This window comes from Moschus berezovskii, chromosome 9 (assembly GCF_049115385.1).
Source record: "Moschus berezovskii isolate FMDL1 chromosome 9, NW_MosBer_1.0, whole genome shotgun sequence".
In the NCBI taxonomy this organism is placed as follows: domain Eukaryota; kingdom Metazoa; phylum Chordata; class Mammalia; order Artiodactyla; family Moschidae; genus Moschus; species Moschus berezovskii.
Window position 1 is genome coordinate 56892149 of NC_142468.1, and position 24245 is coordinate 56916393.

Here is a 24245-nt window from a genome sequence, read left to right on the forward strand (position 1 = left end):
GGCCTCGGCTGTGTGAGCAAGATGAGGTTTGCCATTGGAGTTAGAGAAAACGGTCCTGGATGAGGCATGGAGTAATTGGAGCAGGCTTCAAAGACTCTGAACTGACCCTTTAAGGATCTGTAAAACTTTAATATGTGGAGTAAAGGAGAACAGACCTTCTAGAGAATTCTGGGTGATTCATTTCTGGGACAGCCAAGAGCGAGGATGTATTTTTGTAGGTTTTGATGCTTGGTGTGGAAAAAGTGTCCTTTATGTTTTCCAAAGAGTTTCAGAAAACTGTTTTGTGATTTACTTCTGCCACTCCCCAAATTATCTTCTGATCCCTTACTATACCTTTATGGGAAACCAGACAACTTGGCCAGCTGCTTTCTTCTCCCTTAAAACGTGTACTTGCTTTAATGTAAAAGCACAGAGTCGCTGACATTTTTGTGCCACCCATCGTCACTTCAGTCTTAAGTGAGATTTACAGAAACATGCACCTTACATTTTATCTTTTTTATCAATGAGATCGTATTTATGTGAGATTCTCTCTCTGGAGAGTTATGCATAGATGCCATTTTTCAATCTGCATATTTTATGTTTTACCTTCTCGGTGCCATGAAATCTGCCATTGGCCCAAATGACTAGTTCCCCTCCATCACATCCCTCAGGGAGAGAGCTTTGCATCCTGACACAGTTCCCGCAGTATAGCCATCTGTGATCACGTATTTCACATCTCACCAGACATTGTATTTGAAGGACTCTTCTTGATTCCCATGGCTTTTCAATTTTCACGTTCCTATGGCTCACATCAGAGAAGACAATGGCACCCCACTCCAGTACTCTTGCCTGGAAAATCCCATGGACGGAGGAGCCTGGTAGGCTACAGTCCATGAGGTCGCTAAGAGTTGGACACGACTGAGCAACTTCACTTTTACTTTTCACTTTCGTGCGTTGGAGAAGGAAATGGCAACCCACTCCAGCGTTCTTGCCTGGAGAATCCCAGGGATGGGGGAGCCTGGTAGGAGGCCGTCTATGGGGTCACACAGAGTTGGACACGACTGAAGCAACTTAGCAGCAGCAGCATGGCTCACATAGCCTCTTCTTGGAGTGCTTCTATTTCATTTAATCATTCAAAAGAGTTACCATTTCCCATCTTTCACTACCTTCTCAGCTACCAAAGCAGTTTCTTAGGTCTTTTGAAAGGCTCCTTTCTCCCTGAGGTGGATCAAGGCAACCACGGCCACTGCATGGCACCTGGGCAGTGTGGTTCTCCCACTACCTGGCATTAGATCGGATTCCCCAGGTAAGACCACAGGCCCCTGCTAGACTGAGCTCGATTCAGACACTGGCCCTAAGCTCCATGCTTCCTAGACCTCTCTTACTCTGACCAACTGGCTACATTCAGGGGTTCTCACCACCCCTTAGGTTGGTTAATTTGCTGAAACAACTCAATTCAGGAAATTGCTCTACTTACAATTACACTTTTATTATAAAGGATGTGTGCATCTGCATGCTAAATCACTTCAGTCCTGTCTGACTCTTTGTGACCCCATGGATTATATAGTCCTCTAGGCTTCTCTCTCCGTGGGATTCTCCAGGCAAGAGTGTAGGATAAGGGAGTTAGAGAAGGCTAGAAAAAGAACAAGACCGGCACTTTGCAGGAACAGATCACCTTTAATGAGGCGAGAAGGGGCAGCAGTCAAGATTAGTGAGCTGCCGCACTAACCCAAGGAAAGAGTCTAACCCAAGGAAAGAGTAAGTATATATAGACATGTATGTGGAAAGTTACTGTCTTAAGGGGGCCTGTTCTTCTCCAAGGTTGTTCGGAGAAGTTATCTCTTAAATGGCTGCTGCTGCTGCTGCTAAGTCACTTCAGTCATGTCCGACTCTGTGTGACCCCATAGACGGAAGCCCACCAGGCTCCCCCATCCCTGGGATTCTCCAGGCAAGAACACTGGAGTGGGTTCTTAAATGGCTAGAACAAGGAATTTTGGAGATTGGCCAGAGACTGGACCAGCTGGGAGCTGGGCATAATCAACCTTAATGTCCTTTTTTTCTTGGGTGAGAGAGTTCTTTGTTGTGCATAGAATGGTGGGAGGACCTGGAGGGGAGTTTTAACTCAGGGCTTTTTTGAGCCATGTAACTTTCTTTCAAAGAGTACTGGAGTGAGTTGCCATGCCCTCCGCTGGAGGAGCTTCTCAGCCCAGGAATTGAGCCCACATCTCTTAAGTCTCCTGCATCAGCAGGCGGGTTCCTTTACCACAAGCAGCACCTGAGAAGGCCGTGATAAAGGATTTAACCAGCCGAAAGAAGAAACCCAGAGGGTGAGATCCGGGAGGGCCTCAAACTCGCAACTCCCATATCCTCAGGATGCGTCACCCTCCCTGCTACCTGCTGTGCATCACACACCGGCCTCCTGTCCAGAGCTTTTACTTGGATTTCATGAGGTAGCCTGGATGGACTGAGTTTAGTCATATGACCAACGATTCCATCATTCCCCCTCATTTCCCCAGAGGTGGTGGTCAGGGTGATATTGTGTTGCTTAAAGTCCCAGCCAGCCCAATTCTGAATCTTTCTAATGGCCCCATGAGACCTTGTTGGCATAAACTACTGTGTGGCCACCATAAATAACAGACACTTGATGCTTTTGAACTGTGGTGCTGGAGAAGACTCTTGAGAGTCCCTTGGACTGCAAGGAGATCCAAACAGTCTATTCTAAAGGAGATCAATCCTGGGTGTTCATTGGAAGGACTGATGCTGAAGCTGAAACTCCAATACTTGGGCCACCTCGTGCGAAGAGTTGACTCACTGGAAAAGACTGATGCTGGGAGTGATTGGAGGCAGGAGGAGAAGGGGACGACAGAGAATGAGATGGCTGGATGGCATCACTGACTCGATGGACATGAGTTTGAGTGAACTTTGGGAGTTGGTGATAGACAGGGAGGCCTGGCGTGCTGTGATTCATGGGGTGGCAAAGAGTCGGTCACGACTGAGCGACTGAACTGAACTGAACTGACTGAACTGTGTGATCACTTGGGAAATACTAAAGGGTTAAAAGTTCCTAGGAACTGAGGACAAAGATCAACCAGATGTCTTAGTTTTCAGTGGTGGGTGAGGTTCCAGGACTGGGTTTCATCCAGTGGCCAGCTACCTGGAGTTGAAAGACACATGCAGACTAGGCCCTGGGAGGCAAGGAGTGAGGCTCCAGGGAAAGTTTGGGAACTGGTAACAAGTTCATGGTCAGGTGTGGCGTCCGCAGTGGCCAAGAGAGCTGGGGCCAGGCTGATGCCAGGATGTTAGGTGAGGGGGCGCCTCGCCAACTTTATGGATTGCTCCTGATCCTGAGGTCTCTTGCTTTTGCCACATGGTACCTGGTTGTTTCACTTTGTTTAAAAGCACCCTGTTTAGAGGGACAAGCTGACACCTCCCCCCTGTAGATGGCACATTCCCTCCATTAAGGTTTATTTTTTCAGGAGTTCTGGTAAACCTGACCTGATCTAGCTATAGGTTCATTTCCCTTTTGACTGGTGGCCTCGGCTCAGCAAATTGCCAGCTGGTCACTGGCGATTGTCCTCTACCAGGCCTGTATGCTCTAAGTGCTTAAGCTCCCACTTCCAGATTGCAGCTGTCAGAGGGCTCTCATCCAATCCCCCCACCTTCCAGAGTGCTGTGGGGATTTCAGAAGGTGTATGGCGGTCAGCGTAATGCGCAGCACAGAAGGGTCCCGTGGAAATGTCCCTTGCAAATAAGAGGCTGTCCTTGCATTGCCGCTCTTCTGTAGTTTGATATTTATTGTTATTCCTGGTCCCCTGTCTGTCACCTAAGATGAAGCATTGTCTGTAAAATGCTCAAATACCCAGCCCAGGATACAAGAACCAAGACTTTAAAAATGAACAAAAGTCACATTGGGTCCACAGGTTGGCTTTTGCGTATACAAGTATACGCTAGCCCTTGGCATCTTGCCAGCATCCTTAGGCATGTTGTTGGGTTTTCTTGGTCCAGTTAGAGGAGCTGGGGCATGTCATCACAGCCCCAGTGAGCCCAGTCTGGCTTGGGGGCAGGGGAGGGCCAGGTCCTGTTCTGATCACCCCCGCTCCACACACACACACCACATCTCTGCCCCCAACTGTGCCACCCATGCTCTTTTGAAGCCTAAAAACAAATGATCCCATTTCTTTCTTTTTTCTGTTTACTTATTTGGCTGTGCTGGGTCTTATTGCTGCTTGCGGGGTCTTTTAGTTGCTGCATACAGGATCTTTAGTGCTGCCTGTGGGATCTAATCCCTGACCAGGGATCAAACACAGGCCCCCTGCATGAGGAGTGCAAAATATTAGCCACTGGACCATCAGGGAAGTCCCAAGATGGCTCCATTTATTTATAAATGAGTCTCCAGAGGAGAAATTTACACCGATGGCCTGTGAAGGTTATGCTTATAAAAATACCTCCAAAAATAAAAATGAGTCTCTTTCAGTACTTTAAACCCACCTTCTCGAGGAAAGCAGAGCAAATGGCTTGCAAGGAGCACAGAGCCTGGTTGGAGAGAGGGGCTGAGGCTGGCTGGTGGAGAGACAGCAGAAGGGGCGGGGGTCGTGTGCCAGGCATCATGCCCGGCCCCTCCCGTACGGCGTTTCCCTCCTGTTCACAGTGCACGTGCCTTCCACCCTGCGGCCTTTGTACAGGTCGTGCCCTCTGCCCGGAAGCCTCCTCCATTCCCCTCTTCTCACCCTGCAAGAGACTGAATTCTTCCTTCAGGCCTGGACACGTCTGAGAAGTCTTCTCTGATGCCAAAGCTGGGTTAGGGGCCCTTCTTAGGTGCTGTCCCACTCAGCTATTGCTCCAAACAAGCCACCTTGAAACGAAATGAGTTAAAACACCGCCATTTTTGTATTCTCTCCGGCAGATGTACAGATCCACTGAGTCCCACGAGGCGGTCCTCACTCAGTCCCTCCTGCAGTTGTAGCCATATGGCCACTGGGGCTTGAAGGACCTAAGGCTCAGTCACTCCTCGGTCTGGATCCTGAGTGGAAATCACCCAGACTTTTGGGGTCTGGAACACCCCTTTCTACTTCTACATGGTCTTGCCGTGCAGTATGCCAGGCATACAGCCTCAAGATAGACAACCTTCTCACATAGAGGCTGAAGACTTCAAAGGCATGCATCTTAAGAGAGAGCCAGGCAGAAGCTGTATCATTTCCCATTACCAGAAATCAGGCAGCATCACTTGTCCCCCAATTCTTTACTTTGAAGCCATTGCCTTCTGATGACTCTTTGACTCTTGAGTTTCATCTCAGGGCTCTAAGAATGTAGAGGAAAGTTGATGAGCACACAACCATCCCTGGAGGCCTTCTGGGAGGAGGTGGTATTGAGGTTGGCCCTTGAAAAAAGGGCTAGGATTTAGATGGACGGGAGGAGGGAGGAGGCAAACAGAGCCAGTCCCTGCAGGCAGAGCATGAGCGGGTGGAACTGTGAGGAAACCAGCCAGGTGGCAGCCAGAACTCTGTGCCAGGGAGATGAGGGAATTTGTCTGGGAGGGAGGTGCCTCCCAACCCCATGGAGGGCCTGAGAAATAAAGAAGGTGGACACTGGTCTGGGGAAGAGTCAAAGGAACAAAATAATCTTCGTTCCTCAAGGTTATTGGTCATTGTTACCTTCTAAAGTAATTTTAGTAGTAATGTCAATAGTTAACATTTGTGTCCCAGCACCATTGCCTTGAGAATGTGGCTATTGTTCAGTCGCTAAGTCATGTTCAACTTTGTGACCCCATGGACTGTAGCCCACCAGGCTGCTCTGTCCATGGGATTCTCCAGGCAAGAATACTGGAGTGAGTTCCCATTTCCTTCTCCAGAGGATCTTCCTGACCCAGCGATCGAACCTACATCTGGAACCTCTATTGGCACGTGGAATCTTTACCACTGAGCCACCTGGGAAGCCCCACCTTGAGAATAACCATCCATAATTAATACATTTCACATCTCATCAGATATTGGTTTGAAAGGACTCTTCTTGGTTCCCATGACTTTTCAATTCCACAGGCTGAGCCAGTTCATATGGCTCATGTAGCCTCTTCCTAGAAGTCTTCTCTTTTATTTAATCATGCAAAGGAGTTATCACTTACCATCTCTTATTGGCTTCCTTACTCTCTTATCTGCCAAAGTAAAGATGCAGTTTCTTGGTCCTTTCCAAGGGTTCATCTTCCTCCGAGGAGCATCAGGGCAGCTGTGGCCACTGTGTGGGGGCATCCAGTACCTGGTGTGATAGAATTCTGACACCAGTTGCCCAGCATTAGGTCAGATTTCCCGGGTAAGGGCACAGTCCCCTACTAGACTGCTCTTATTATAAATGATAAAATGCCTGCAACCATATCACCTCATTAGACTTCCACTGCATAGCATGGTTATAATCATTGCCAATTTGCTTAGGAAACCTCACCCCAGACCACTTAGCTAGTTAGCAGTGGAGACAAAATTCAGCCCCAGTTTTTTCCTGACCTCAGGACCTTAGCTCTTTCCCCCTTCATCTTGCTGTCACTTGAGGTGTTTTTTAAGGAGGCTGGCACCACCATCCTTTCATCCTTCCATTCACTTACTCGCCAGTGCCTGCTCTGGACTGCATACGTGTTGTTAAAGCTTCTCTGAGGACTGTCCAGGGGAACTCATAAGCACTCCAGCTTTGCCTGCGGAGTGTCTGTCCCTGGAGAACTTTCACCATTCATCCTCCAACCTCATGTAAATACAATTTGTGACACAGTTTCAAAGCCCATGTAGCCTTCTGCAGGTTTCTCTCTCCTGTCTATCCTTATATTTCCATAATCCAGTTGTGTTTATAGAAATGGAATTCTAGTGTGTGGGGTAACTTTGAATAGAAGTGCGTTGGTTGTGAACACATTTTTTATTTATATCATATTTCTTTTCCTAGTAAATATGTCTATTTGTTTTTTAGGGAATCTGTGGCATTCTTTTTCTACCACCGTAAACATAGTAACATAAAATTAGTCATAAGACGCTGGTTGAAATTGCAGGGGGTTTTTCCATTTTGATTCCAAAAAGAGATTTTTTTCTATTTGTCCTTCTGGTTTTTATTTATCTGGCAAAGAAATGTATACAAATATAATAAAAGGAAAGGAAAAAATAGAGAATACATTTTTGTGTTACGTAGTGAGAATATAGTTTTATATTCTGCTTTTTAAAAAAGTGAAGCGATTCTTAAGAGATTGAGCACCATTGTCTTCTGCTTATGAAAACAGCTTACAATTATCTTCTTCTTCCGACCTCTCCTTCTCAGGCACAGCACACCCACGATGCCATCACAGAGGCCGCCCAGCTCATGAAAGAGGCCGTGGACGACATCATGGTGACGCTGAATGAAGCTGCCAGTGAAGTGGGGTTGGTGGGAGGTATGGTTGACGCCATCGCAGAAGCCATGAGCAAGGTGGGTCTGGGTTCCCAGATGCCCTCCTGCACTGCTTAACCCCATTTTCCCCAAGATCTCCCTCTAACTTGGTCCCAGAGGCTTTTCTGTAAGGAGCTGGCAGTCCAGGCTGACACCACCAAGCCTCCTCTTTTCTTGAGAGGTCTGCTTAGTGTACAAATATTCTGTCAAGCATCCAGCACGCTCTTAATTCTTTATTACTCATTCATTACTTTTGTAAGCCTTCCTTTCACATTTACACAGCGGGGAAATGGAGAAGGCATCCTTGGTCCCCTCACTTATAAGATGAAAGTGAAAAAAAAGAAAGTTTAGTCGCTCAGTTGTGTCTGACTCCTTGCGACCCCATGGACTATAGCCTACCAGGCTCCTCCATCCATGGGATTTTCCAGGCAAGAGTACTAGAGTGGGTTACCATTTCCTTCTCCAGAGGATCTTCCCAACCCAGGGATCGAACCCAGGTCTCACACATTGTAGGCAGACACTTTACTGTCTGAACCACCAGGGAAGTCCTATAATTACTTATAAGATGGAAGTAATTATTTACCTTCCCTGTCCACCTCATAGAGTTGTTGTGGGGAACAAACTCCAAAATGAAGTAATGAAGAGATTCCCAAGTGCTGGTCTTCAAAACGTCTCCTTTGGAATCCCTGGGAGCATTTTAGAATGTACATCCCTCGACTCTATCCCAGCCCTAATCCCTTGGAATCTCTGTAGGGTGGTGGATCCTAGTATTTTTTTAATTTAATCTATTTTACTTTATTTTTAACCTGGATCCTAGTATTTAAAAAAATCTCCCCATAGTTCTGACATCTAACCCATTGCAGAGACCACTGAAATGGTAAGTGTAAAACCCTCAGAGAACAGCAGACAAAGATGTTAGAGGTATCATTTCTTCTCCAGTGACCCTTCAATTGAGTTGGGTCAGTAGGAAAGGATGACTAGACAGTATCTCGTGCTCTTTCCCCAAGGAATCCTTCCCTAGATGTGCCAGTTTGCTACTCATTAGAATAAACAACTCTTCATCAGCATCTAATTGCCATTCTCTGATAGCATAGCCAAGAACTGTAGACTTCATGTGTGTTTTGAAATGTCCATTGTCAGATGGTGAATACACTAATGTGGTTTTTCAGGATAATAAGTGGTCTTTAATTGCTAATTTAAAGAAGATTGGTTGGTGTGTATCTCTGTAAAGAGATGATAGCCTGAAACTATCATTAGGATAATTCCCATTAAACATTATGCAGACATTATCAGACTGATAGCATCCCAAGCTGGGCTGGGATGCTGGGATCCCTCAGAGGCCCCAAGCTTGCCTTGTCAAAGCACTCCAGTAGTTTCTGCTGTGGGCTTCTCATGCTTCAACTTTGGATAGTTTGACAGAAAATTAATGGAATTCTCCTCTTCCTCAAGGCCCTTAGTTAAGTCTTAGTGGGTTTGTTTGATTTTTAGAAAATCAGAACAACAAAGCTTTGAAATTAAGCCCTGTATCTACCAAAGATATTAAATAATGCAACTCAAGGTACAAATTAGAAAATCAAATGATAATATTTTCCTTCTTAGGAGGTCCTTTTCACCATCACTCTTATCATAGGGAAGAGTTGCATAAATCCCTGGAAGAGGGAGGTCTTTTTTGATAGCCTTTGAGCCTTGCATGTTGTGATAGCTCTTCAAGAAGGAAAGTGGCTCTTGGACTGTCTGATTTCAGGGGTGTAACAGCTCTGCTCTCAGCCCAGGACACACTGGATTCTTTTGGAAGTACTGGGGAATAGGCCTGGTGTTACCTGAGGGCAATAATTAGGAACTGCTAATAACATGAGCCCCCGAGGCTATGAGCAGAGGGTTTTCTCCCCCTCAGTTCTTCAAAGTATATACAGTAAGTCCCCTATATACGGATGAACCTTCAAGTTGGGAACATGCATCTGGTTCCGGCAAGGAACCAGAACCTGTCATCAACGTCAGGCCTGAGTGAAACTGCAGCTCGCCCTCCATCTCCTGTTGCTGCCGATCCTCAGCTCCCCCCTCTCCCACCTCCCCGCTCTCCTCCAGTCGGAACTCTTCTTGCCTGTTCACTTGATGCCCGCCCCTGTATGCCAGCTGTTGTAAAGTACTACTGTACTTTTCTAGGTACTGTACTGTGAGATTTTAAATGTTTGGTTTTGGTTTTTATGTATTATTTGTGTTAAAAGTGTTATAAACCTATTACAGAGTACAGTGCTATATAGTTGATTGTGTTAGTTGGTTACCAAGGCTCACTTTGTTGGAGGTAAACTGGACTTACAAACACGCTCTTGGAATAGATTTCCTTCATGTGTAGGGGACTTACTATGACTGGAACTTCACTGATGCTCCTGAACTCCTGTCTACCCTGACCTTACATCCCAGGTACCACGCAGTGTCTCTTCCCTTTGCTAAGCCCACCCGGGCCTGCTCATCACTGGAAACTCTGTATTAAGTGATAGCTCAGGTCTTTTGATCACCTACGCAGCAACACATTATATAAATATATCATTTTCTGGGTTTGGGTTGTTTGGTTAAAACACTGACATACTATTAGAATCATTGTCTGAAGTTCCAAAAGGCAGTGAGCGGCAGAAAAAAAATCCAAGTGTACACAAAGTTAATTCTAACTTGGGTATAATTCTTGCCACTTTTAGAGCCTCTGCTCTGGAGGATCTCTTTGAGACGTTTCTCTGTAAATAAGCACCAGAAGGTTTGGGAATTAATAGGTTACCATGAATTAATAAGCTTTCTGGGTAACCTCGGGCAAATTACTCAAGGTTTCTAAACCTTGTTTCCCCCATTCAATGAGCTTAGTCTCAATCTGGGATTTTATGACCAAGTCACTTTTCTTTGTTTGCCTTTGTGTTTGGGGAATTTTTTTTTTTCTTTTTGGTCAATGAAGGTAATTAAAGAAACAAACAAAAACCTTGGCATCTACATCAGTAATATTCCATAAAATAAAGGACATGTTAACACCAAAAAAAAAAAAATAGGCTATAATTTCAGAATGAAGGACAATTCTTTCAACTCTATAAATTTTAAATCCTATTTTTTAAAATAGTCGCTTCTTTGTTCTTACTGCTCTCATTGTCTTCACCCTGGGAAAAGGTTCATCATGGCAGCCCGTGGACACTGTGTTCTAAGCTGCCTTCTAGCTCCAACATCTGACACATTTGCAGTTACACCACATCTCATATGGAGGTTCCCAGCACATGGCCTGACCCTTACGAGATGCCCAGTTAATTTATACTGAGTGTGTGAGTCCACACCTCAATCCTCATTTGACCAATGAGGCCCCCTATCTCCTGATAAAGAAACATTAAAAAAAAAATCTATCCTGGAGTTTGTGTTGTTGGTTTAGTAGAGATTACATCCAGTTTATGCAAGCACATTATACTAGGCTACAGTGACACATTCATTCAACTCGCATTGTGGCAGGGATCTGCTCATGATATGTAGCTCCCATTGAAGACTCCATCTAACCTTTTCCTAATTGGTCTGTGGTCCCTAGTGTGTTCCCAGACTGAAGACTGTCCAGCAGAGAGCAGCCAGGGAGATCTTATTCTAGACAGATAGATCATTGCCTACTGCAGGTCCCACCATTTTCTTCATGATTGCGAAGTTCTTCAGTAAATAGGTCCAGCCTGATGCCCACCCCCTCCACAGCCTCTGTTCACTACCCTCACTCTTCCTGTATTCATTTCTGTTCACCTTGTCTCCTCGCCTGGAATATTGTTTGGCAACCAGTGATGACAGTCATGATGACGGTGGTGGTGAGGATGGGTTGCCTTCCTCATAACCATCATGGACTTTATCACCATCATCATCTTCATTATCACGGTTATCCTTTCCACACCATTCATGTAGATGGGGTGTCGTCTCAGTTGATCTTTATTACAACCTTGTGATGAGCTTCGAAATTTCCAATGAAGGACCAGAGAACCAGTTTCAATACCCAGCTTGAGGCCCATTCACAAGTCTTGGAACCAGGCCTCAAATCAAGTCTTCTGAGCCAGTAAAATCTCCAGCCCTTCGAGGGGCAGACCCCCAACCCACTTCTCTACCCTTTCCCCTCCACACTGATCTCTCGATTCTTGGGGTGCTAGAGTCAGATAAACAAGTTCTTCCTATGTTTCCACCTCCTTCTCTCCCCCAAGGTAGGTCAGAAGCGAGGGTTCTCGGGTATAGACATCTTTGGGCTACACCATTCCCAGGAAAGCCCTTCGTGATGGAGGGTCTGTGTTCGCCATTCTGACTTTCCTGCATGTGTCTGACTCACACCCACCTCCCCGTGTGCTTGAGTGCTGTTCCCTCTCCTTGAGACTCCTTCCCCATCTTTTGTGTATGGCAGACTCCTTACCTGGTAAGACTTGACTGGGGCACCATTCCTCCGCACAGCCCTGCTACTGTCCTTCAGCAAATGGGGAGCCTCCCCTTGTCTGTGTGCCTGAGGACCTCGTGCGCACCTCTATCACAGAAGTTGGGGGATTCTGTTGACTCTGGACCAAAAAACTCGGCAGGCCTCTCCATTTTTTCCAAGTTACTGATTCTGAAAAATGAAGCTCACGTTGAACAGGCCTCTGATGACCCATGGGCTCTTTTCCTCTCCCCTGTAGCTGGATGAAGGTACTCCTCCAGAACCGAAGGGGACGTTTGTCGACTATCAGACGACAGTGGTTAAATACTCCAAAGCTATCGCGGTAACAGCTCAGGAAATGGTAAGAAGAAAACGGGATGCTCCACCACTGCTGGATACCCTTTTACCCACCCCACCACTGGATCTTCAGATCTTGGGTCTGTGGGGGAGAGAGATCAGTCCTCTCTGTTTCCAGTTCTTCCCAGGCCGCAGCTTTGTCCCAATCTGTGGTCTTTCTGGCTGCCTGTGGTCTAGAAGCCCCAGGCCACAATGGACACTCTTCTCATGAAAAAGCTCCAGATTAAAATGACTAAGAGTTGGGCATGAGGATAGGGGAGCAAAGGAAAGGAAGTTGCAAGTTACAGAGAAAGAACAAAATCCTGTTTATCTCACAGAAAACTTGAAATGTTTTTAACGATTAAAGTTACAGTACAAGAGAAAGCATTCGGACCCAAAACTGAAATTGTCTGATGGAATCAAATTTTAATGTTTGGATAGTGCTTATGATGAACAGTACAATATTGACAGTCTTTCAGGCAAAATGAAATGCTGTGGTTATATGAAAAATTTTTTCTCCTGGCAACAGAAGGCATGTAACTTTTGGAGGTGGCTTTTTTGTTTTGTTTTTTCCTAAAATATAATGTATTCAGAATTGTATTACATGGATATTTAGCTGTAAGTGGCACTGAGATACAGTGAATACTATCTTGATAGGTTAAAAAGTTGTACAAGGAAAGAAAAGTAATGTCCTCAAAGCATTAATATGAGGACCTAGTAAGAAAGTTTTTAACTTCTGAAGGCTCAGATGTCACAGGATAAAATTAAGAGATGGCCTCTTAGATGCTGCCACCTAAGCCTGAGTTGCAGGGACCAGACTGGGCCACTGCATGGTCCCTGCCCCATCAAGCCAGGCGCCTGTCTGGATGGTTTTGTCATGTAGTCATGTGTCCACTAGAGGTTGAGCTTGGACCACAGAGGCTCCCCTGGCGGCAGCTGTTCATTCTTAGAAACTCTGCGGTTGTGCCAGACTTGATGTTGTTGAAAAGGACTTGGACTGCAGAGGAAGGAACAGTGCCCATCTCGGCGACTGGGAGAAAGCTGGAGTTGGCCCTGAGCTGGCCCTGCTTAGGAGCACTTAGGGGCATCATGGCTCAAAACCGGCAGCCCAGCAGCGCTGACTCCTTTGAGCAGGGAGCGCAGCGCAGAAGGGGTGAAAATAGCTTCAGTGGCCTCAGGAGTTTCTGGAAGAAAGTTTCTCAGGCCACCCGTCTTGATCCTCAGTGTCCACACACCTAAGGAGCCCAGTATTGCTGCTCCTGGGTGGGCTGGCTGGAGCCTTGAGGGGTGAAGAGCCCTGCAGGGTGAGAGCCCCCCACACCGATGGCCCCCAGGGTCACTGTGCTCCTCATGGCAGGGTCACGTGGAGCATCTCTGGGCACAGCCTTGTTCTCTCGGCATACAGTATGTATTTCCTGCAAACCCACACCTCCACCCGAAAGCCTATGACATTTCCTGGCAAACATGCCTTAGATGGGCCCACATTCCTGTCCAGCTTGAGTGGTTGTGTAGTCATTTAAAAGATTTTTTTTTTCAAGTCCTTTAAAATCAAGGACTTCAAATGCCACAAAGAGTGAGGAAGTATGTCACCCAGAGTGAGAGCACGGGAGGGACGGGGGAGGGGCCTCGGATCCACGAGGGACACGGACACCCATGTCGGTGGCAGCTTACAATTGCCCTTGTGAGACCTAAGGGGCATTTTTGTCAGAGAAAAAAAAAAAAACTAGAAGCAAGCATGTTAGCTCGGTAGAGTACACTGAGGTGAGTTTTTCTGTGAAGCGGAAGAAAACTATAGAATATCTTCAGAGTGAAAAAGGCAGAACTTGACCATTTAGGCTACAGTATTCTCCTCATTGAATTTATGACCAAAACATCATTATTCTTCAGAGCAGTGTTATTACAAAGCTGTATTCTGTGAGTTCCTTCTACCAAAACGTTAGCCTTACCCATCACCACAGGCACGATTTCCTGATGATCCTGTCCTCATGCCCTCTCTCGGTGGCATGGCACCTGCTTCTGGGTCCCCAGAGACCAGACCAGCCTGGGAGCAGCATACGACCAGGGGTGTGCCCTGCCCAGGGCTAGGCTCCCTTGTGGTTTCTCTGGGGGGCTCCCCTGGTGACCCCACAGGGCAGGGCTGGTGGAGGCTACCGCTCTTACCTCCCAGAGAGTGGACCCTTGGCCCAGCCTCCACACTGCACAGCCTGAACCCGAGCATGTCGCCTTGACCCGGCCAAGACCCGCTGGCCTGTCGTGTGGGCTGCAGCATGGGCTTTGCTTGAACTGGGCTCTCCAGCGTACAGCCCCCACACGCAAGCCACAAGCTTAAAAGTGAATGAGACCCTTTGGCTCCCAGTGGTATTAACACGTGGTTCTCATGCTTTTCTCTGTGTGTCTGTGTGTGTTTGTGTCTTGCTTGTTTTCTTTTTCCAGATGACTAAGTCGGTTACTAACCCGGAGGAGTTGGGAGGACTGGCTTCACAAATGACCAGTGACTATGGGCACCTGGCTCTCCAGGGCCAGCTGGCAGCAGCCACGGCGGAACCAGAGGAGGTCTGCCACCTTAAGTCCCTGTTTTTAGAAGCAAACCCACACTTGTGCCGCTCCCCCGGCCGGGCAATGGTGGGAGTGGGAGGGGCGGGCGGTCTCCATAGCTCAGCTCCACTCCAGAACACCCCACCCTGATAGCCACAGCTAGGCATAGTTCCCTCACCTCTGCTGCCAACCCCGCAGGTTCCCACCCAGTAGCCCCAGCCTATGTTCCAGGCTCGCTTGCCCTTCCTAAGGCTGCCAGGCACAGAGCTGGAGCCACCCGGGGAGGTGGGCTTTCAGACAGAAGGACTCTGTTGACAGTTTTCTGCCAGGTTTCCTGTCCCCCAGCCCATCACCTGATGCTAAGAGCAGGGCACACATTGCCATTCTCCTCATACTTCCTGTGCTTGCTTAGCAACCCACTCGATTATTTGTATATTTTCCAAAGGCTCACAGAAGTATTAGACAAACCAAGTATGGGATCTACCTGCCCCTCCCTTGAGAAAAGGCTGTGTAGCCAGCCTGCTTTTGTGAAACAAAGTCTTGCCCAAATATTGTTGGTAGCTTTTGAAGAATTGGTCCAGATCCCTGTCCTTGGATCCCTGTGGACTTCTTGTCCTTCCCTCCCTGTCTTCCCTAAGCCACTTTCCTTAACAGCCAACACAGACTCACCTTGGAACACCTATACCCGTAGGAGGCTTAAAGTGGCAAAAGATTGACTCCAGAGGCTGCTCTCTGAGAGGTCCCATATCTCATACCTCTGGGAAATCAAATGGTCCATTGACCAGCACACAGGGTGTGTGGAACTCTGGCGCCCCTAATTACACCTGTATCTGTGTTAAACACATGGAAGGGGCCTGACCCAGTGCATGGCCCCCTAGAGAAAGACAGACCAGCTTGCAGTAAAGAATAGCGGAGTGAATTTCAGGGACCAGAGAAAACAAGGTAACGACATCCATGGGATTCTGCCAGGAGGGCAAAACCCCGTCCATGACATTCTGAGATGTACCAGGCTGTCAAGGCAGAAGGTTGTGGCTGGTCTTCCCTTCTCCTTTCGATGGCAGACAGTGTCCCCAAGTTACTGTTTCTCCTGGGAGTCAGGTCTAAGCATGTCTTCACCAAGATTCCCAGCGACACTACCGAAGTGAAGACCCAAAACCAAATCACTTTCTAACGTATGTTGTAACAATGCATGTAAATGGGTGTACCACATATATATGTACTTGCATACATATATATCCAGCATGGGATGACTTTAGTTTCTAACAGTGCCTGCGTTTTGAGATTTTAGGATGATTGAGTTTTTAGACTGCAGCATGAATAATTCTATTTGCCATGAGTCTGTCAAGTCACTACCAGGAAAGAAAAATGATCAGAGACCCGCCTAAGATTCCGTTGATTTCTTTACACAGGTCCATCGTTTAAAAAACAAAAAACAGACCCCCCGCTTTAGTAAGAGCAACTGGACTCAATTCATTTGATTAGCATGCAATTTTAAATTTCATAAACAAGCATAAGGGCATTTCTGTTACAGTAAGGGAAAGCTTGGTTGGTCAAAAGGAAGAAGTGTTTGGCTTTTTGAGAGGATTGAAAGCTAAAAGAGACTGTGATTGTGGAGGGTAATTTGGATCTCTTGTCTTCAGAAATCTTTAAAGATGCAATTTCCATGAGTTTTCTTTGGTTAGTTTCAGTGCTAGCCTAACTCATCGCTAAGTGAAGACCTCGTGATCCATAGAGCTCTTTCCACATCTGAGTTCTTATGAGCTAGCAACCCCACCCTGTGTATGAAGCAAACAGTTTTCTAATTGCAGCCCAGACCACCAAAACAAAATAGTCCAGGAAAAAAATTGCATTGCTAAAAGCAAAGCAGCAAAGTTCCTTTACATCCTGGCCCTGCCTTTGCAGCAGCTGACGTTTCCATTAAGGTTTCCCCTCTTCACCGTTACATCTTGAGATGTGTTTTACATTCCAGACACACGAGCAGTGTGACCTGGAGCGCAGAGGGGCAGAGAGAATATAAAATTACCGGTGGCTTGCTAAAGGAAAATTCTTTGTGTGCATTTGCCAGACAGATATTTGGGGGAAAACTGAGAAGGTTAGGAGATCCCTGAAGCAGTGTAGTTTTTTTCCCAAGACTGTGGAATTATGTATATACCCAAGAGAGCCCCACATCACAGCATGTGAAAATATTTATATCCAGGGCAAGTAAGAAGCTGCCCCCTTCACTGCGGGCCTAAAGTCTGCTCTGCCGAGTCAGCATTTTGGTCTTTTCCATAATGTGACAGTGACAGGAAAAGTCCTGGCTCTGCCCTCTGAACATCAAACTGGAGCTTTGTATCTGCTAGTTTTTCCATGGAAAATTCAAAACTTTTGCTAACATCACTGCGACAACTTCTCCAGAAAAGTTAAAACCCTCTGGCAGCTTGGCATTTTATGATGCATTTTCTCTTTTTAAAGGGACTTCCCTATAGCTCAGATGGTAAGGAATCTACCTGCAATGCAGGAGACCCAGAGGAAGATCCTCTGGAGAAAAGAATGGAAATCCAGTATTCTTGCCTGGAGAATCCCAGGGACAGGAGCTGGCTGGCCACAGTCCATGAGGTTACAAAGAGTCAGACACAACTGAGCGACTAACACTACACTACTGCTACACTTCCTCTTTTTAAAAAAAGAAGGAAAAAGATACAAATCCCGTGAACCACAGGCTTCTAAATGTAAATACTGGGGAAAGGTTTTGTGATGATGGTGCGGTGTCTGAGAGCACATTGCTGTAACCACTCATAACACTGGGTGTCTTAAACGCTGGCAGGAACATTTGTCAAGAGCCTGTGGTGAGAACCACAGCCCTCTCCCCCAGATGGGATGGCCATCCACTCTAGACGTCTCTAAAACTTTCCACTCCAAGGCACACTTTCTGTAGGTGGGAAAGCAATGCCCTGCTTCTGTTGTGCATGCTGGTTTTCCCTGCCATGTTTTCTGTCTCAGGAGAAACTGTAGTTTGTCAGATAACATCCATTACTGCCTTTCCAACTTCCACAAGCTCTCCCAGGCAAATTATACTTGACCTGGTTTCCGATGTAATTGATCTTGAAGCCTGAGAAAAATCTGTACATTTTGTTTAGTTTGAGGCAGTAAAAGATGATGGATCAGTGTTTCTTAGACTCCCTCCAGTTGAAATGAGAGCCAGAACTTCATGAAAGCCAGGCTTCTAATTTCCCGCAAGGCACAAAACCAGGAGACAATCTTCTCCATTTGACTTTTATTTGGGCAGGATGGGGGAATTGAGGGTTTTTCTTGAGGTTTAAGTATTGCTTGACTCAAGTTGCCAATTTCAAACTCCAAGTTTTATGTCTTGGAGCAACATTCCTTTATAATAAACACTGGCAGTGAGTTGGATCACTGAGGGGGTGGGAGGTGGAAGGGGTTAGTCCTGTTTGCTGAGAAGTTTAGTGTTGCTTTGAGAAACTTAGCATTTTTAAAGCCCTTATCTGAAACAGCCTTTCAAAATGCATTCCCTTTTAGGATGTTCCTCCAGCAGGACAAAATGTCCCGTGAAATTGCAGTAGCATTGAGTGTGTTGGTTCTGGTCCACATGCCCGTGGAGACAGATAGGAATATGCGAACCATTTATCCAATCCGTATGGCACAGATGCTGTGCTGGCCTCTGGCCCATCTTCCCTCAACTGCAGCGTGTGAGGCGAGAATCATTCGCCCTTCCCATTTCATAGATAAGCAAACCAGGGAGACTCAGGGAACTCTGAGAAATGCCCAGGACCACACAGCTGCAATAGTTAGTGTTGAACGCACCCTCCTTTTAAAATTTGACTGATTTATGACCGCACTGGGTCTTCACTGCTGCACGCAGGCTTTCTCTAATTGCAGTGAGTGGTGCCACTTTGTGGGTGCAGTGACCAGCCTTCTCATTTCCGTGCCTTCTCTTGTTGAGAGCAAGGGCTCTAGGTACACGGGCTCAGTAGTTACGGCACACAGGCTTAGTTGCCCGGCAGCATGTGGAATCTTCCCGGAGCAGGGATCGAACCCATGTCCTCGACATTGGCAGGTGGATTCTTAACCACTGAACCACCAGGGAAGTCTGAAGCCCCGTTTTAAAATAACTGTTTGGAGTAAGTGAATGTTTCAAGTATAATAAGAAGGCAACAAGTCATTGTGTAAACAGAAAAGTCAGAATTCGAACCCAGGTTTATAGGGGATCACAGTTTGTGCTCTTTGCCCTGCACCAGGCTATAGAAGATAGTCATGTGATCTAGCACAGACCCAGACTCCAGGGCCAAGCCCAAGGTTGACTAAGGACTCCAAAGCTTTTCTGTTGTTGAATTTATTTGGTCTCATCTCTTTGCTTTCTGGTGCTGGTCTTCCCTTGGGCTTCCTAACTGAAATTTCCCACTGGTGACCACTGTGCCAGCTCCATAGTTGTATTTAGAGGATTGCTTGCTACAAACATGATGTCATCTCCAGGAAGGAGGCTGAACGTCAGGACGTTGGGGTGTGTTTATAGCACAGCCTTCTGAGGGGGCTAAGAGAACATGAGTGCATGGTGGCGGTAGGGGGTGAGGGGGTGTCTTCCCACCATTTATCATGTCGGCCCACAGATTTCAGGTTTGGAACGGCTCAGGAGTGGGTTCCTCCTCCCTCCCACCCCCATGTGACTGGGGCGTGATTTCAGTGGCCTGTGGTTGTCCCAGCGCCCTGTCATTCTGCAAACAGAAAACCCAGGCTCAGCTCTGTGCAGGGAGCAGGAGAGGTGTCTGGAGAAGGCTCTTCTGGAAACCAGGTCTTTTCTGGCACAGTAGCTTCATACCACATTCTCTAGAACCCCCAGCCAGCTGGTGCTCTGGAAGTTCTGCACATATTTGACTCAAGTTTCCCTTTTTAAACATACACTGTCCCCAACCCCCCACTGCCTTGCCCTGGGGTGGTTTTGTGCTGGCCTGCCTCTGGCTGGCACGACATCTGCTCTGTCTGGGGTGGCCAGGGATCTGTGAGAAAATGCTCCCCTTTTGCTTTATGCACAGACCAGTATCCTCCACACCATGCAACCAGGGCAAAATACAGAAACAAGTTGGTGGCCAAGGCTGTGACTGGCCTTTATAATCCCATCTTTGGATCACTTAGCCTCAACTGTTGGTTTTTTGAGTCAAGAATATAAATTTTAACTGCAAAGAAAGAGTATAGTAATAACAAGTTCCTTAGTTTTAGATGTTGAGTTTCCATGAGCGATTTTATTGGGGAGTGGGAAAGGGTTCTGCTGCTAAGTGGAAAAAAAAACCAAATTAGAAAAACACTGATCTAATGAACAGTACACCATGCTTGGGATGAAAGACCTAGATTTTCATCTGGCTTTGTGAGGGATTGGCTGTGTGATCTTGGACTAATCACAGCACTTCTCTGGGCCTCAGTCTCCTCATCTGTAAAATGGGAAGACTGAACTCATAAGGTCTTCTTTTATTTTGCAAGTCTGTGATTGGGTCTTTCTCCATCCCCCTTACTTGACTTCCCTGTTAGTGTCTTGCCCCTTGAAGACCGTGCTCATCCTTGACAGCAGAGCTCTTACCTTTGGGTTAGCTCTGACTCTTTTCTTTTTAACTCTGAATTTTACGTATTTATTTGTTTTTGGCTGTGCCGGGTCTTTGCTACACACAGGCTTTCTCTTGTGGTGCACTGGCTTCTCTTGTTGCAGAGCCTGGGCTCTAGGGCTCATTAGTTGTGGCACACAGGTTTAGTTTCTCCTTGGCATGTGGAATCTTCCTGGACCCAGGATTGAGCTTGTGTCCCCTGCATTGGCAGGCGGATTTTTAACCACTGGGCCACCAGGGAAGTCCCTTGCTCTGACTCTTGAGAACTTAAGGTTACACCATATTAGTCTGAAAAGCCTCTCGAGCCAGACTGAGAACAGTCTTTCCTGGGGCATCCCCCTGCTTCAGCGTTACCTTGTGTTTAAACCAGCAGACGTGCCCAGCAAAGAGAAGCACTTAAATGGCATTGCTGCCGTGTGGGCTGCTTTCAAGCCTCTCTCGTTCTCAGTGGTGACCTTGATGCTGCACTGGTCCAGGTGTGTTTTCAGAGCTGTCTGGTTGCAGGATCCGGGCCTGATGCTCATGTCTCATTCCATGTGCAGACGGTGAATAAGAAGCCCTGCCTAATTTCAGAGCTTTTGCAGCACCTGCTCATGTGTGATTGGAAGCCACCCCAAAGAGCAGAGGCTCACTTCCTAGGCAGGAGAACGCATTACCAAATGGACTTAAACATGCTTTGGGCCTGAGAGGGCTAAGGGAATAACACTTTCCCCTGAAAGCATTATGTCTGTCTGTAACAGACTGAGCAGTTGCAGCCTCCTCACTCCCCAGAATCGCCCTTTCTTAAACTCTGACACACAGGATGATGTTGGAAGACTACATCCAGGTAGCACAAATTCACAGGTGTGTGAGTTCCCAGGTTTTACTCATAAAACCTGGACTCTCTGAGTAACTCTTCTTGAGAGATGCTGGAAGGATAAGCACCCAGCTTCTAATTATTGTGGATTTTTAAAAATAACACTTAGCTTAGGGGTGTTTTGTTCTACGTTTATTTGCTTACCTGGGTTGTATTGATCAGACCAAAATGAAAATTGTTGTGAAATGAAGCCAGAAGAATGCAAACTTTGGGAGGTGGTTTGCTGTTGTTCAGTCGCTAAGTTTTGTGCAGCTGTTTGGGATCCCATGGACCGTAGCACACCGGGCTCCTCTGTCCTCCTCTCTCTCCCAAAGTTTGTTCAGATTCATATCCACTGAGTCAGTGATGCTATCTGACCATCTCATCCTCTGTCACTCCCTTCTCCTTGGCCTTCAATCTTTCCCAGTATCAGGGTCTTTTCTAATGAGTTGGCTCTTCGCATCAGGTGGCCAAAGTATTGGAGTTTCAGCATCAGTCCTTCCAGTGAATATTCAGGGTTGATTTTTAGGATTGACTGGTTTAATCTCCCTGCTGTCCAAGGGACTCTCAAGAGTCTTCTCCTGCCCCACATTTCAAAAACATTAATTCTTTGGCACTCAGTCTTCTTTAGGGCCCAGCTCTCCCATCCGTACATGACTACTAGAAAAACCATAGTTGGGAAATGGAGGTGGAATTTATTATATCACAAAGAGACAGCTGGCACCTTATCCATAGTGGAGCTTATTTGGCTTTTTTAAAGCAAATTACTATTTCTGATCACACAACTTAGGGGTCATTAAAAGCATGCATGCCTGCTGAGCCAGCAGCTCTAAAAGTGTAACTTTTTACGGAAACCTCAACCTGACTTGCTGGAAAGGAAGCCTGGGCCCAACATGGCTGCTCTTGCTCCGTGGTACAGCTGAGGAAAAAAGGCGTTTTGGTTGGTAAACATAGCAATTTTGTAAGAATCTGAACCCTTTAAAATATGCTTTATACTAAAGCTGTATATTCTGAACTTCTAATTACCCTCTCCAGGCTTTTGTGAGGAATCAATGAAATTAAATGCCTTGCCTGCTTCAAAGAGGCCCTGACACACAGGAAGGGCTCAATAAACACGGGTTGAATGAATAATCCCACAGAGTTCGTCTAATTAACATTCTTACCTAGTGGCTCAGGATACAGATAAGCAATGCACCAGAAAAGGTAACAAATATTACTAAGCTTGCTTACTGTGGACTGTGGTCATTTTACAGTCTCTAAAAAGGGAAGCAAACCCAACCAAATTCCATAGTTCACCAAACACAGGCTCCTAATAGCAGTGGAATTTTCCTAGCCAGGCTCCCCTAGGACATAGGAGAAATTTTCCACGGAGGGAAGACTTCGACGGCAGGGCCATCATACTTTGCCTCCCCACCCCGGACTTGCCTCCACAGATCGGCTTCCAGATTCGCACTCGGGTACAGGACCTGGGCCACGGCTGCATCTTCTTGGTGCAGAAGGCAGGGGCCCTCCAGGTGTGCCCCACGGACAGCTACACCAAGAGGGAGCTGATCGAGTGTGCCCGCGCTGTCACAGAGAAGGTAAGGAACAGCCCTCAGGCCAGGCAGGCACGAGGACACCCAGCTGTGCCCAGGCACAGACCAGGAAACCAAGCCCAAAACCAGCCGACCCGGTCAGGTCCAGGGTCTCCCCAGGGCCGAGGCGCACCAGGGAGCTGGGGGTGATCCGTCATCCTGAGAAACTGAGGGACTGTCCCACCAAGGTCAGGGCCCTGGTGGTCACCTTGATGGGCTCTCCTATGGACAGACTGGTCAGACCATGTCCAAGTCACAGTCAGCGCCAGGACCTCTCCGAAACCCCTGGGGACATTGTTGCCCCCACCCTCCCTTTTCAGGGAGGCTCCCAAGTGCTGAGACTAGGTAAGAAGGATCCACATCTCCTCTTGTGTAACCTGTTTATTTCCAGAGGAGACAGTGCAGTGTGCAAGGTCACATGGTGGGGAAGGGGGACAGGAGCCACAGGACATTTCCTGACTCTATGGGCAGCTGTTTGTAGAGACAGATTCTCATAGCAGAGAGCGTAGGGCTCAGCTAAGCTACTTCCCCCTGCCATACCTCGACTTCCTTGTCAGTCAAGGGAGGATGAAGAAATAGAATACCTAGCCCAGGGGTTGTGCAGGTTATATACAGTGATGAGTGTCAAAGAGCTTGGCACCATGCCAGGCACACCATTCAAGGTTTGATTGATTTCATCCACTGTTCCCTAACTCTGTTCTCCAACACCCCTTCTTCTGGGAGGTTTTCTCTGGTTCCCAGCACCCCGTTCTGAATGTCCTTTCCTCCTGAACCCTCCTGCAGTTTGCTGATGGTTTTGCTTGGCTGGTTTCTCGGAGTTGTTTTTCAGGACCGCTGCTGTACAGGCCGCTTGGGGTGCCAGCAGCAGCACCCGTGCTTAGCGGGTGTTTCCCTCTCCTTCGCTTGGGTTGTAGGACAGAGAGCTCCACACTGTTGAGAAGCTTGGCAGCAGGACTTGAGGGGTGCACAGGGGACCCTCCCCCGCAAGCTGCCGGAACAGAGGCTCCTCTGTCCGTGGTCTCTCACCGTGGCCAGGCATCAGTCTCCCGCAGCCCACCAGGACTGTCCAGGCTTCCCCAGGACGAGGAAATAAATCTCGCAGCTCGAGGAAGGCATTCTCCCTCCTTTGAAAGCCCTTTCTGTTGTTGAAGTTACTCCTGCCAAGCTCCCCTGTAGGAGACTTTGGAATAGGAGCTTGAGGGAGGGGAGGAGGGGGTCCAAGTTGCGAGGTGCCAGTGAGTGTGGCCACACAGCCTGATCTTCCTGAGCTGGCCTCCCTCCATCTTCCTGCTTCTCCAAGCAGAGTACCCCTGACTCGGGATGCCGGGAGAGAGATCAGAGGCAGGGAGTTGGCTCGTTCAGAACATCTAGCCTTATGGGTAGATTACCGCTGCATCTCCCTGCCCTCCCATCTCCACCCAGCATCATCCTTACCTGTCTAGGTATGTCTGTGTGATCATCCCCAGCCAGGAGGACAGACCCGTAAGAGGAAGACAGCAGGTGGCAGGAGAAGGAAGGAGGGGGCTGGTGTGGCAGGAACATGGTGGGAGGCCTGGGAGACAGGAGGTGGTTGTGAAGGGAGCTCAGCTCCTCTCTCCCACGGCAGA

General features: G+C 47.4%; 1 protein-coding gene across 8 annotated transcripts in view; it reads left to right on the plus strand.

Moving 5' to 3' along the window:
- The window catches only part of TLN2 (talin 2), a 509872-nt gene that overhangs the window by 430913 nt on the left and 54714 nt on the right, over positions 1–24245 (plus strand). For 7 of the 8 annotated variants that reach the window (XM_055435636.2, XM_055435634.2, XM_055435640.2 and 4 more), the window contains 4 exons: positions 7264–7410; positions 12027–12128; positions 14537–14656; positions 22498–22644. In XM_055435636.2, the coding sequence (XP_055291611.1) occupies positions 7264–7410; positions 12027–12128; positions 14537–14656; positions 22498–22644 (516 nt within the window). The remainder of the gene's footprint in view (positions 1–7263; positions 7411–12026; positions 12129–14536; positions 14657–22497; positions 22645–24245) is intronic. The other variant, XM_055435641.2, reaches the window with a different exon arrangement.